This window comes from Geospiza fortis, unplaced genomic scaffold (genome assembly GCF_000277835.1).
Source record: "Geospiza fortis unplaced genomic scaffold, GeoFor_1.0 scaffold491, whole genome shotgun sequence".
NCBI classification, from domain to species: Eukaryota; Metazoa; Chordata; class Aves; order Passeriformes; family Thraupidae; genus Geospiza; species Geospiza fortis.
In genome coordinates, this window is record NW_005054390.1 from 1,037,244 (window position 1) to 1,050,000 (window position 12,757).

The window sequence follows — 12,757 nt, forward strand, 5'->3', positions numbered from 1 at the left end:
TTGCTAATTTTGTTTTTACTGTTATCCACTTAATTAAGTAATGAGATTTTTACAGAATTTATTTTTCAGATTACTAAATGCTTTCCTTAGGTGGCCATATTTTACAGGTGTTTGGCTTTATATTCCTTAACTCATTTCTCAATGAAGAGAACACTTAATTTTTAAAAAGGCTGAACTCCAAACCAAGATCCAGTGGTGACATTGATACCCATGGACTTGCCGGGAGCCTGTAGGTCCATGTCCCAGAGTGGGAGGGAGTGTCGGCACAGCTGGGAGCTGTGGAATTCCTGCACAGTGGTTGGTCAGGTGCATGAGTCGTATTCCCTCTGTAGGCACTGAGGTTGCAGTGACAGCCTGTGGCCCACAGTGCTACAGGTAGCTCAGAATTTCTGGAGAGAATGATGTGATTTCACCTTCGTAACAGCCATTGTATCTCATGAGCTCATAAGACTTGTGGCCTCTAACTTGAGTACTGTAAAATATTTTATGCTTTGTTTTCCACTGGATAGATTTTACCAATTAATTCACAAGCTATATTTAGTCAGTTTGAGAGCAACAGTGGGGAGCTATCTGCTTTATACAAAAATTTGTAAACCAATTTTTAATATATTTTTTCAGTGACATAATCAAACATGAAACTGCTTGTAGCAAATATTAAAGTAGCTTGTCAAGACTGGGGAATTAGACTGGCAACAGAGAAAGACTGTCCTTTCCTCACATTATAAATTTGCAGTGGCTTTTCTTGATATTTTGCATCCTTAGTACTTGTCATGGTTTAAGGCTGGCACGATGCCAGTGCCCCCATGAAAATACCTTCTCCCTGGTGTCTGCTGTGAGATGTGACCAGGAATAACCACTGCACATGGACCAGAGCTGCTTCTAGGGTCGTCCTTTTAAGGATGCTTTGTCCCATTCCAAAAAGAGCACAGTCTCACCTTTGGGACACCTGTCTCCCCCAAATTTCACCCCCTGGGGCTGAGGGGTCTCAACACTGAATTCTCTTGGCTCTGAGCCATTGCCTCTTCCTGGATGCAGTCTCTGTGTCACAGGAAACATGGTTCTGTCCATGGCTGTAACAAGAAGAGTCCAGCTAAGGCCACTCCATCATCTCATCCCACCTAAGATTCTTCTCTACCGCATCTTTCACTTGCTCAGACCTTCACGCTTGCACATTTCCTTCTTCTATTTCATCTCTATCTCTCTCCTAGGAAAGGTTAATGTTCCCCAAAGTTTTCATTGTCCTAAAAAAGGGTTGAAACCTCGGGCTCTGGCCACCCGGAGACTCCCAAAGCGGACAGACACCTTCTCGTTGCACCCCCACCCCGCCCCGCCGCCTTCTCCTTCTCGGCTGGGGTGCTGGCATGTGTTATCAAATTTCAAGGTAGCACAGTCCCAGGCACAGGCTGTACTCTCTCTCTCCTGGAGGGGGGGCTGCCCGGGGGGAGATGCGAACTCGTTCCTCACCAGAACCCAAGAGATCTTCCCCCGGGAATGCTCTGCTTTTAGCCCCTGTGTTCTCAGAGGCATATCCAATGTCCCCAGTGGCCACACCAGGTGCCAATACTGAACACCTATTGGCCTGACCACTTTATATCCCAGAAAACTTACTTCCTCTCAAACCACGACCGTACTATATCAATCGCTACTGAAAGATACCCTTTCCAATAGTTAGTGAATTCTAGAGTAAAAAAAATCTGATTTTCTTCACTATGTATTAAGGTGATTTAGCATAAAGATGCAGCTTTTCACTAGTATCTGGCCTGGCTTTCACTAGTATAAACACTAGTATCTGGCCTGGCTTTCCTTCAGTGAAAGCCATTCCTGTCTCCTATTGTCTGTAGTCTCTTTGTGTAAAGCACCCCCATGATGTCATAAGGTAGGTAGCAATAAAGTTGCAGTCCCAAAACTTTACTGTAAAAGACACAAAATTTGCAGTATGTAAAATATTGCTGTAAACAGCAGCCTCATTTGTGTCACTTAAGAGTTCCCAGGCTGAGTGTGCATGGAGATCCTCAAGAAGTGGTTGAGAAGTGGGTGGTTGTAAGGTGCAGAACTGTGTGGTCCTTTTCTGTGGTCCCTGTGTTCCTGAGTGCCTGTTTCCTAATTCACCAAAATTGTGCTTTGAGTGGCTGAATGAGTTGGTCCTTTCAAGGGTGCTCATGTATATCAAACAGACAGCTCTGTATGGACCTGGGCAGGTTCCTTTCAAATGTGCTCATAGCACAGAGATCTGACTGTGTAACTAGTGAGAGGATTAGTTTTATGTAAATTTGATCTGGAATATGCTGGAAAAGGCTCCTGTTTAAGGTGTAAGCTTTGGTTACTGAGTGATTTAATGTGGCACTGTGTGTTGCAGGAGGGCTCTTGTCTCCTTAATCTCTTTGAGTTTAAGCTGTGAATCAGTTTTTCACAAGCTGTAGATAAAGTAGGGCAAACTGAGTGCTCTGTATAAAAAAATGCCAGAGAGCGACTTGAGAAACTGTGAAAAGAGAACACTTTTTTACCCAGGATTCAAGTAATACTAAGCAGTTCACAGTCTTTTATGCCTTCATGGTCTTTTATACCCTCTCCAGAATAAGAGAGAATTAGATGGAACTACTAAGAAAAACTGATGTGATACTGAACAAGATTAAGTTTGTTACTGCTTGGTAAAATGGATCATTTTAGCTCATTAAAAAAATCAGAGATTTATTTAAATATTAATCTCTGACAGTATTTTCTTTTGTGTAAGTTTATTGCTGCTGTAGCAATCGTCAGAAATCAGAGCTTAAGTTTCATAATTTCATACTGTCTGTTGGACAAATACAGCTGAAAATTTTAAATCCAAAACATGACAACAGTTAAAATTCTGACCAATTTTATTAGACTACTAACACTGATAGGTAAAAAAATCAGTATGAAATATTAACACTAGCAATGCTAGTTAGTGGTAGTGTGTGAAGTAAATTAAAAAATCTACTTCATCATTTTTTTACAAAATGTAAACAATTAATCCCACAGTTGATATTTATTAGTATTGCCTTATGTATCTGGATCTTTTCTACGTTTTTTAACTGTATCTCCCGTGCCACCTTGCAAGGTGGGTGTTAATTGTTAATACTTTAGCATGAAACAGACAAAATGATAAATCAAGGCAACTTCCAACATCAACTGCTGTGGAACAATCACATTTTGTTTACACCCAACATACTGATTGTATTTACATTTTAACTGAGCAGTGTTCAATGAACAAACGTTGTGACTATTCAAAATATACACAATATAAATATCCCCAGGAAATCAGGAAAGGGCCATTCTGATGGAGTCAAAAATGCAGGCAGCTGGAAGCAATCTTAGGAAGATGCTCTCTTCTGTTCAGAAAATGGAGATTCATAGGCTTCCATTGGTGGGCAGGTACAAACCAGATGTTGATCTCCATATATGTCATCAATGCGAGCAATTGTGGGCCAAAACTTGCTTTCAGGCTTCACAAATGGCTAAGAGAGACAAAAGAACCCAACCATCTTAATTTTTCCACCAAATAAAGCTACAAAATTATAACAGACATTAGGAGCTTGAAGAATTACAAATTCTGTGAAAGTGGATTTTTTGGGTGAAGTCATCCTTCAAGTCTGTTTTCAGAGCCTGAAAGTTAACAAGCATGTATAATAGAAGTGACAGCTAAAAGAATGCTTAGATTTTAAAAAAGTCTGGTCATGTCCTCTAACACATGCTTGCGAAGAAGCAGTTTTCACAAGATGAAAGAAAACTTTATTATCCTTTGAACAACTGGCTTTCACATAGGAATGAAGGAAAAGCAGAGGACACTGCTGTGCTCTTCAATCTAGTTACAGTATTATACTTAAAGGAAAGTGGAATGGTGGTGTAGTTGAATTCTTACTCTTTGAAACAGTACATATCACTAAAATACTTGCAATTAAGTTTCCAAGCAGAAAGGTTGGTCGCACGTACATTTAGCTACTATGACTGTGAAAGCAATTAAGAAGTTTGATATCAGAGTCCAGCTCCAATCTGACCTTTATTTGTAGCAGGTCCACATTGGTGTCACTTTCCCCACGCTGACCTTGGGGAACCTAGTCACACCTTAGGCAAGTTCTTTTGAGCAAAGCTTTGAATGTCAGCATGTGGGACTCTGTTTTGGGAGTCCTTGGTGCAGTTTGTCAGAACTAAACAGGTTGTTTCCAATAGGAATGAATATTCAGTGTTGAAGTGCTAGGATTTAGAAATCCAGCTCTGCACCAATGTGTGGGGACTTTTTTTTTTGAGCACTTCTTTCCTTGTCTTTAAAAGCCAAACTAATGAAACTGTGGTAGAGAGAGCTCACACACTTAAAAATTGAGCAACAATATAATGGCTCTGAAGTTTTCATTCTTACCACATTACTTCATCTCCAACTGATTAAGAAACTACAGAGCACAAAGCATATTTATATATTACCACACCAGAAAGTTCCCATTATGTACTCACCAGTGGGAATGCTGCCACTTCTCTGGAGTAGGGACGATCCCACTTGGAAGAAGTGACACAGTTCAGAGTATGAGGTGACATCTACAAGAAACAAGAAATTACTGATTTCTGTTGAACAGATCAGTGTGAAGCCTTCTTCAAGTTTCCATTGCCACATATAAATAATTACTGTCTAGAGAACACTGTTTATCTGGGGAGGAAAAAGGCAGATTTAAACCAGGAGGCAAGTCAGTATTTGGATTTTTTTTCAGTTTGCCTAAAGATGCTACCCAAGGCTTGAATATGCTTTTGGTTTTTCACTAAACTTAAAAGTCAGTATAGCATTAAAAGAGTTGAACAGAACTTGAGCTGATACTGGTTCTGTGTTGCATTGCTAAAATAATTCAATCTTTATTTTACTATTAATGTTAAGGTCATTCCACTTTCCATCTTCAGCCAGTGAAATAAGCATCTCGCCTTTGTTACTTTGAGATGGCCTTGAAATATAAATTAAGTGCTTGTGGAAATAACTTTCTCTACTCTGTCAGCAAGACTTCTCACTCGAAAAAGTCAAAATTCAAATTTTGAAAAAGTTGAAGGTTTCTCAAGAAAGTCTTGTGTTCACTGTTGTACCCCATTACTTTTGAGAGTACTGAAAGACCAGGAATGGGCATCTGCAGACTGAGGGGTTAGGCTGATGCTGGTACCTTGCTGTACATGCCATCTTACCTTTAGTGGGTTAATTTGGGGGTCCATCCTGCCCTCCTCTATTTCAGCAATTTCCTGCCGAATACTGATCATGGCATCACAAAATCTGTCCAGCTCTGCTTTGTCTTCAGACTCTGTAGGTTCAATCATAAGTGTCCCTGCCACTGGCCAGGACATGGTTGGAGCATGAAAACCTGGTGACAATAGCAGAAATCAGTCAGAGATAACAGGGTATGAGATAATACATGCATTAGCTATCAGCAGATTCACAAATTCAGTCCTTTCTCTACAAAAACCTATAGAGATTGAATTCAGTGGTAGTGTTGGCTCTGTACTTCAGAGGCAAGATAAACTTTTCAAGTATCTTGATTTTCAGCACTGAAGGGTAACACCACTGTTTTATAATACAGCTACACACAGATTTACTTTATTAAGAAGGAACTTTAATATACTTATCTAACTCACCTCTATACCTGCTGAAAAGTCTGTTTAAAGTGGTGCACAATATTTAAGGCTCACTTACAAAGAGCAGGAAGGGTGGGTTTTTTAGTATCACAATTAGGCTTTGGGTTATTTCACTGAAGAGGTATTACTGGTTAGGGTTTTAAAAGCTTTCATGCATATTCATTAGAAGCACAGTTCTATAGGATCAAGTAGTTCAATGGATCCTCTTGTCTGGCAGCCAAAAAGCATCCACAATCAGATCCTTAAGAACATGTGTACAAAACTGCATAAACTATATCAAGATGGAACTGTTCAAATCCTATTATCCTACTTTAAAAGGTTTTTTTCCTTCCTATTTTGTTTTGTTTTGCTTTGTTGGAGTCTTATTAAGCTTTTGGCTCCGACCCACTTGCTCCAAACAGTTGAGAGTCATGTAATCAGTAATTTGATGGGACAGTTTACAAAGCTATGAAGTACAGCAGAGTCAGAAGTATCTACTACAATTTAGTATATGCAAATATCTCTCCAAGCCCCATAAAGAAAATGAGGAAGCCTGAAATAATTGTGACAGATGCACCATCCATAAGCGCAGAACTCAAAAGTTTGTGTCTCCCTTTAGAAGAGATTTGGAAATTTTTCACTCACACTGCTATTTTAAAGAATAGACATTTGACTTACCATAATCCTGAAGCCTTTTAGCAAGATCTACGGCTTCAATGTTTGCTGTTTTTTTGAAAGGTCTTGTATCCAAAATGAATTCATGGGCTACATAACCTGTAAATAAAAAAATTTCATCTCCTATTAAGTAAGGCTAGTGAGAACACTAGTCTTACTTAATAGGAGAACAATGCAATTTACCAAGCTGTCTATTCTGATTGGTTTTGTGGAGATCATGGCAAAAAGACAAACTCAAAAATATCCACTTGGGCAAAACCTCAAATCTGAGAAATTATCAGGTAAGAGATATACAACTCAGTTTTTGAAGACTGACTCTTTGAGTCCCATATCACATTAAGAAGACACCTCATTTACAAGATCAGAACTAGGAATGAGTGGTCAAAGTAGCTCCTACAATTTACAAGTTCTCAGAAAAAATTATTAGATTTCTCAATGGCCCAACACTATTTGGGTTTTAGGCTATGTTAAATTAATCACGATAATCAGTTTTATCTTATGCCAGAGCAAACCTCAAATCTTCTGTTATAGAGAGGCTAAAGACAAAAGTTGTCTATATTTATATTCATGATTCTGGAGAACCCTCCTTTACATTGTTAAATCCTTGAAAATTTGCAATTTTTGTTCGCTTCTATTAAAGTACAACTTGCAGGTTTTAGCAAGGTGTACATCATTAAATTTAAGATATATATTTTAGAGATAATATATATTGTACTCAAATGTTCTTCAACGCTGTTCAGCTTAAACAAGCAAAATAAGTTCTCTGATTGTTACACTACTCCCAAAATAATTTTTTCATCTCTTCTTCATTACTTCTGTCCTGTTGCAAGACTGGAGAGCCAAAACAGGGAACCAGAATGTAGATGAAATGTCATGCATTGCCAAAGGAATTCTATCTCATCTCACAAAAGTGAACAAGGAGCAGAAATGAGGAAAACTCGGTGGGATTTTTTTTCAGAGGAAGGGTGCAAGGGGAAGTACAGGTCCAAAAATTACTTTCAGTTCTTAAATTGTTGCATCATTGGTTATGGAAATTTGGAAGTCTCAACTTGGTTGTTTTTCCTTTTTCTAATGTTCATCAATCTGCCATTAAATTTCAAGGAGAACGATCTAATAGTTTGCTCTATCTTTTAGCATCATCTTTTTCTAATAACAAACAGATATTACTTTTCTTCTACTTCAAAGTATCTCAGTTTCATTGCAACACATCCATAGAAGTGTGGTCGGTTATTTCTCTCCTTGTGAACAACAAGAGAAGTTTGAAATCAGCAGTCACATAGCATTAAAAAAAAAACAAAACAAAAAACAAATAACTGTGTTGCAAGCCAACTTCCACACGAGGCACAAAAAAAAGCTTGGTAGAAGAAAAAAAATTGTCCAATACTTGCCTTTTGCTCCTCTGAAAAGGACTTTGTAGTGCTTCTCTAGCCTTTTTGCCATGTAATTTGCATTTAGTATAGCAATCTCAGAAGCATGCTTCAGACCCTTTGCTCCCATTGTCTGAAAGGAAAACAACATGAAGAAACAGATCTAAAACAGGTCCAAAACAAGCAAAGTATTCTCCTGCATGACAGAGAGCAGCACCTCAATGCACCTGGCCAGTTCTAGCAGTCACTCTGCTGTTACACTTTTACACACAACACTCACAGAGAAGCACTGGATATTGACTGAGGCCACCTTTGGTGAATGTAGTTTATGAGAGTGTCTACTGTTTAAGAGATTTAGCTTCAAGTTCACAAGTGGATGACCGAAACCTTTGCTCAAACTGAGAAGGTCTGAACTGAACAGAAAAAAGTGAGAACACAAATAATGTCAAAAGGCACAGGCTGCCTGTCTCCATGCCACAGCAAGATTGTCCAGAGAACTTCAGGTGGGACAATGTAAATAGATGGCATTTTGCACTGTGAGGAAAGAGCTCCCCTTAAAAATTTCTAATGGATTAAATATTCTGTAATGGGAACCAGCTTAGAGTCACAAGTGATTTTTACCCACAGCTGTAAATGGAAATGGTACCAGTTCATATTTGCTCATTTGGAATTCCAGGAGATCTGGTTTCCCCAGCAGAGGAAGTTTCCATGGTTAGAGTATCATACTGGCAACAAAGTACTCTGAATGACACTGCCCCTAGGTTCATTCTTCCCCAACTCTGTCACTGTAAGCATTAAATGTAGCTCAAGAGTCCCAGCACACCCTTCTATCAATTAGAATTTGAATCTACAATCATCTCTGTTGAGAAATAATTACAAGGGATTAACAAATTACATAGATCATGAACAAGTTGATTCACATGTAAAACAAAAACTAAGTTCAGTTTTCAAATCCTCTGGAATTCAGGATATTGTAAAATTCAATGTTCTGTAGATGTGAAGTATAACAATACTGAACCATACAATTAAAAATACTCTTGGCAGAACAGTAATTTAAACATGAAAACTTCAGCGTCAGAAAGTGGAAGCCTGACTGTAGTTTTCTGCCTGTTGTCCTCTTATCTCAAGACCTATTACAAACAAAAGGTAGAAGAGTTAGATATAGCTGTTGTCCTGATGTCCTTTCTTGTGGCAACACTGTCCTACTATAAATCAAGTAGGCTTGATGGATTTAAATAACCCGTGACTGGATTGTCTTCATTTTGCTGCATTTCAGTCTGTACAAACATCAAAAAAAATGGGCTGCTCTTAGACCTGTTCATGTGGTTCCAGTGGTCACTGGACTTGTAAGAGAAAGAGAACCTCAGCTGATACTCCTTATAAAAGTCTACACACCTTGATATACACCCAGGAAATTGGCAATATAGCACTGGAACCCCAAGGTGCAGCACTGACAGTACCCAAAGGACGTGCATCCTTATCCGTCTGTATTTTGATCACAGGGTGGGTAGGCAAGTAGGGAGCCAAATGTTTCTTCCTAAAACAAAAACATTGATTTTAGAGATTAAATACGTGTTCCTATGTTACCATATCTGGACAGTTTGAGCAGTAGTTTCTCTTCACCTTGCTTCCAGTCACAGTCCTCTAGGAAGTCTGATCTGTGCCTTCTTCAAAAGAAAGTTTATTAACACAACTGGTGCCAGTGGAGGATGGCACTCAGTTTTTCAACCTATCACAAGATATTAATGGAGTTATCCAAATAAAAATTACTTTTTAAACAAGTAAGGTTATTTTCCTTTAAGGAAATAAGAATGTTCCCTAAGATAGATTCACACAACTTGTGTAGCAGTTCTGTGTTCTGGACTACATGCAGTATTATCAGCCCTCAAACTCCATTTCTTACTCAGGAAACAGATTGCTGAGTGAGGTTTACCATACACACTAGAAGGCCAACATGGAAGCCAGGGTTTGGGGATACATGTGAACACACCAGCACTGAGCATGTGACTGTGCTGGAGAAGGACAGATGCTTGCAACCAACACAACACACCATATTTTTTTTTTTTTTTTTTTAAGAAAAGGCTAATAGAGAGATACCCACACTCCAATTGGTCCCATTCCAGGTCCTCCTCCTCCATGGGGAATGCAAAAGGTTTTGTGAAGATTTAAGTGAGAGACATCAGAGCCATAATCTCCAGGACGACACAGACCAACCTGTAAAGGGAATACTCTGTTTCAAAACATTCTTCATATACCATTTATGACCTATTTCTGAATGCAAGGGGAACAGGTTGAGAAAGATGGTGTATGTTTTTATGTTTTTCTTTATAACAATGCATCATAAACAAGAACTTGATGTAAATAATATTTTGTTTTAGGAATTCTTAATCACATCTGTAAAGAAAGTCTTTGATAAGGGGTAGGCAGACTAAGCGCATTTCAGTGAATAACTCATAAATCTTACAACACATTTCAGGGGAAAATCAAGTAAAAGAGAATTACTATCACCATCTAATTTTAATTACTGTTCTTGGAAATCTCACATCCTCCCCGAAACACTGCGGCATTTTGCATGGAAGCTGGGTTACAGTCTGAACTGAGTACTGCTGTGCTATTTTTATTCCAAGGACTCCCAGTAGTAAAAAATCTGCCCAGATTTTGTACCTGAGCATTCATATTTGCTCCATCTAAATAAACTTGGCCTCCATGTTTGTGAATGAGGTCACACACATCTCCAATCTCCTCTTCAAACACACCATTGGTGGAAGGGTACGTGATCATGATGGCTGCCAAGTTCTCCTTGTGCTTGTCCACCTGGTGGCAGGGAGGGAAGAGAAAAAAAGGTCACTGAGGCTCCTAAAGCTTCTCAAGATTTTATTAAAAAAAATTCAAGTAAAGTCAGAGTATTTTACAGATGGGAAGCAGGCCTATCAGCAGATAATCAAAGTTACTTATAGTCAGCAAAGGATACTGGGCTCCCTTCAGCCATGCCTACTGAAAAAGAGTGATTTCTGAATAAATCAGAATTTTAAATCAGGGAAAAAGGCAGGTATTAAAAGGTGCATACACACACACACACACACACACACATATATGTACATATACATACACACATACACATATATATGTGTACATACATACGTGTACATATACACGTGTGTGTGTGTGTGTGTGTGTGTGTGTAAAACACTCTCTTCTGGGACCTTCAGACAACCAAATGAAAATCTGGCCTTCAAGTTAATGTGAAATAATGACCATTCCCCCTACTTTCAGCAATGGAGTTCTATGACTGCCATAAAAGTTTGTCCAAATGTGGAAATGTGTCCTGCTAATCCCTCGCATTGCAAGATTCACCTGCAGTCAATATACTTAAAAAAGAGAAAAAAAGTAGTTGCCTAGCAACAACTTCCCCAGCAGAGATGGACTTGAACTTTGCTGAAAGAAGGCTGAAATGCAGTTTCAAATGGTTCACATTCATGAACATGGCTTGTTCATTTCCAGTACTAGCTGTGGACCGAAATGGTCTGCTATAAATGAGTCTACTGTGTACAAAGACTCTTTGAGCAAATCCTGCACTAAAGATCCTCAAATTAAAAGGAATCTTACAATTGTCACATAGTTAGTGTCTGAGTGAGGAAAAAAAGTTACTTAATCCTTTCAAAGCACGTATTCAGTATTATTGCTTTATTTTTTCTTGTAGAAAAATGTGATTCAGCTGCTAACACTATTACCTTCAGAGAAGAAGTGTTCCTTGAAAATCAAAGATAATTAAATACTCACCATTGCTTTTAAATGAGAAATATCAATGCTCCCATTTTTATCCACTTCAATGGGCTGAATCTTCATCCCTGCCATTTGTGCACTTGCTGGATTAGTACCATGAGCAGATTTAGGAATAAGGCAAACCTTGGAAGGGAAAGAAAAAAAGAGCCTAAAGTATAACTAGTTTAAAAAATCTTAATGTTTTATGATCTACACTCAGCTACAATTCATTATCAAAGTTTTGAAAAGAAATCCTGATGGTACCAGAAAATTGCCTCTTTTACAGAACAATGCGACTAAATTTATTAGGAAAATCCATTCAGGTATCAGCATTTAAATAATCATTACCTAAGTTTCATTTGCTGCATAATCATATTTAGGGATGCAATTCCAGAATATTATTTCAGATACGTATATTTAAATTTTTTTGCCTCACACCACCTTTTTTTTAAACACTAATTTTTTTTACAGTTATCAGTCTTCATATGTACAATTATTTGAAAGGGAAAACTGCCTGATTCCAAATGTCCACTACACTTCTTCTGGCTTCCAAAGCATTTTCTTCTGTATTATATTCAAAACAAAAATTTAGACCAAAATATTTTGGCTATAGATGAGAAACTCAGAGCTACTTGCATGCTTTGTACAGTTAACTTCAAAAGAAAAAAAAAGAGAAGCACTTCTATTTAAATAAAGGTAGGCTCTTGTCAGTCATAGGAAAATTGTGCATGTGTCAGGATATTCCCAGACATTTTTTAGGAATTCCACCCTTTCTAAAGACAGTAAATATTTCTCAAAAAAAACCAAACAAAATTAAAAAATCCCAAAAACAACCAAACAAAAAAAAACCCGAAACCAAATGAAGCAAACAAACAAACAAAAAACACACACACACACAAAAAACCTAACAAAAACCAACCAACCAAAAAAACCTAGCAAATGAACAAAAAAACCAACCAAAAACCGAAAATAATTTTCTTCTACAGAAACTGCATGATGGCTCAGGGAACTCTATCCTCCACAGTGATGCTGAGACAAATGTGAATAGTTCAAAACACCAGAAACACAGGGATCCCAGCGCCAGTGCCAGGAAGAACTGTGCCACATCTGTAGCCATTTATCCGTATAGCTGAAATGTAAAGTGGCTCCAGATGGCCACCAAGGCTTGTTGGGTACAGACATCACTGATCACACAGAAAAGCAGGGATGTGAGCTGTCAGTTCCGTGTCCATCCTTTTTTCCCACCAGAGGGCACCAAATCCAAACACGGCCAACTAAGAGAACCTTGAGCTGCTGGTGTAATTGCTTTCTCCAGCCTAAGAGAAAAAAGCACTGCTGCTGAAAGGACAGCATTG

The 12,757-nt window shown here is 38.4% G+C and overlaps 1 protein-coding gene across 1 annotated transcript in view; it reads right to left on the reverse strand.

Moving 5' to 3' along the window:
* Positions 1 to 2,836: 2,836 nt before the first annotated feature.
* GLDC (glycine decarboxylase) overlaps positions 2,837 to 12,757 on the reverse strand; it is a 28,868-nt gene continuing 18,947 nt past the window's right edge. Inside the window, exons 15-23 of the mRNA XM_005425581.1 lie at positions 11,421 to 11,546; positions 10,305 to 10,454; positions 9,742 to 9,854; positions 9,036 to 9,177; positions 7,662 to 7,773; positions 6,277 to 6,372; positions 5,176 to 5,348; positions 4,468 to 4,548; positions 2,837 to 3,476 (exon numbers count right to left, since the gene is read on the reverse strand). Of these exons, the coding sequence (XP_005425638.1) occupies positions 3,333 to 3,476; positions 4,468 to 4,548; positions 5,176 to 5,348; positions 6,277 to 6,372; positions 7,662 to 7,773; positions 9,036 to 9,177; positions 9,742 to 9,854; positions 10,305 to 10,454; positions 11,421 to 11,546 (1,137 nt within the window). The 3' untranslated portion in view covers positions 2,837 to 3,332. The remainder of the gene's footprint in view (positions 3,477 to 4,467; positions 4,549 to 5,175; positions 5,349 to 6,276; positions 6,373 to 7,661; positions 7,774 to 9,035; positions 9,178 to 9,741; positions 9,855 to 10,304; positions 10,455 to 11,420; positions 11,547 to 12,757) is intronic.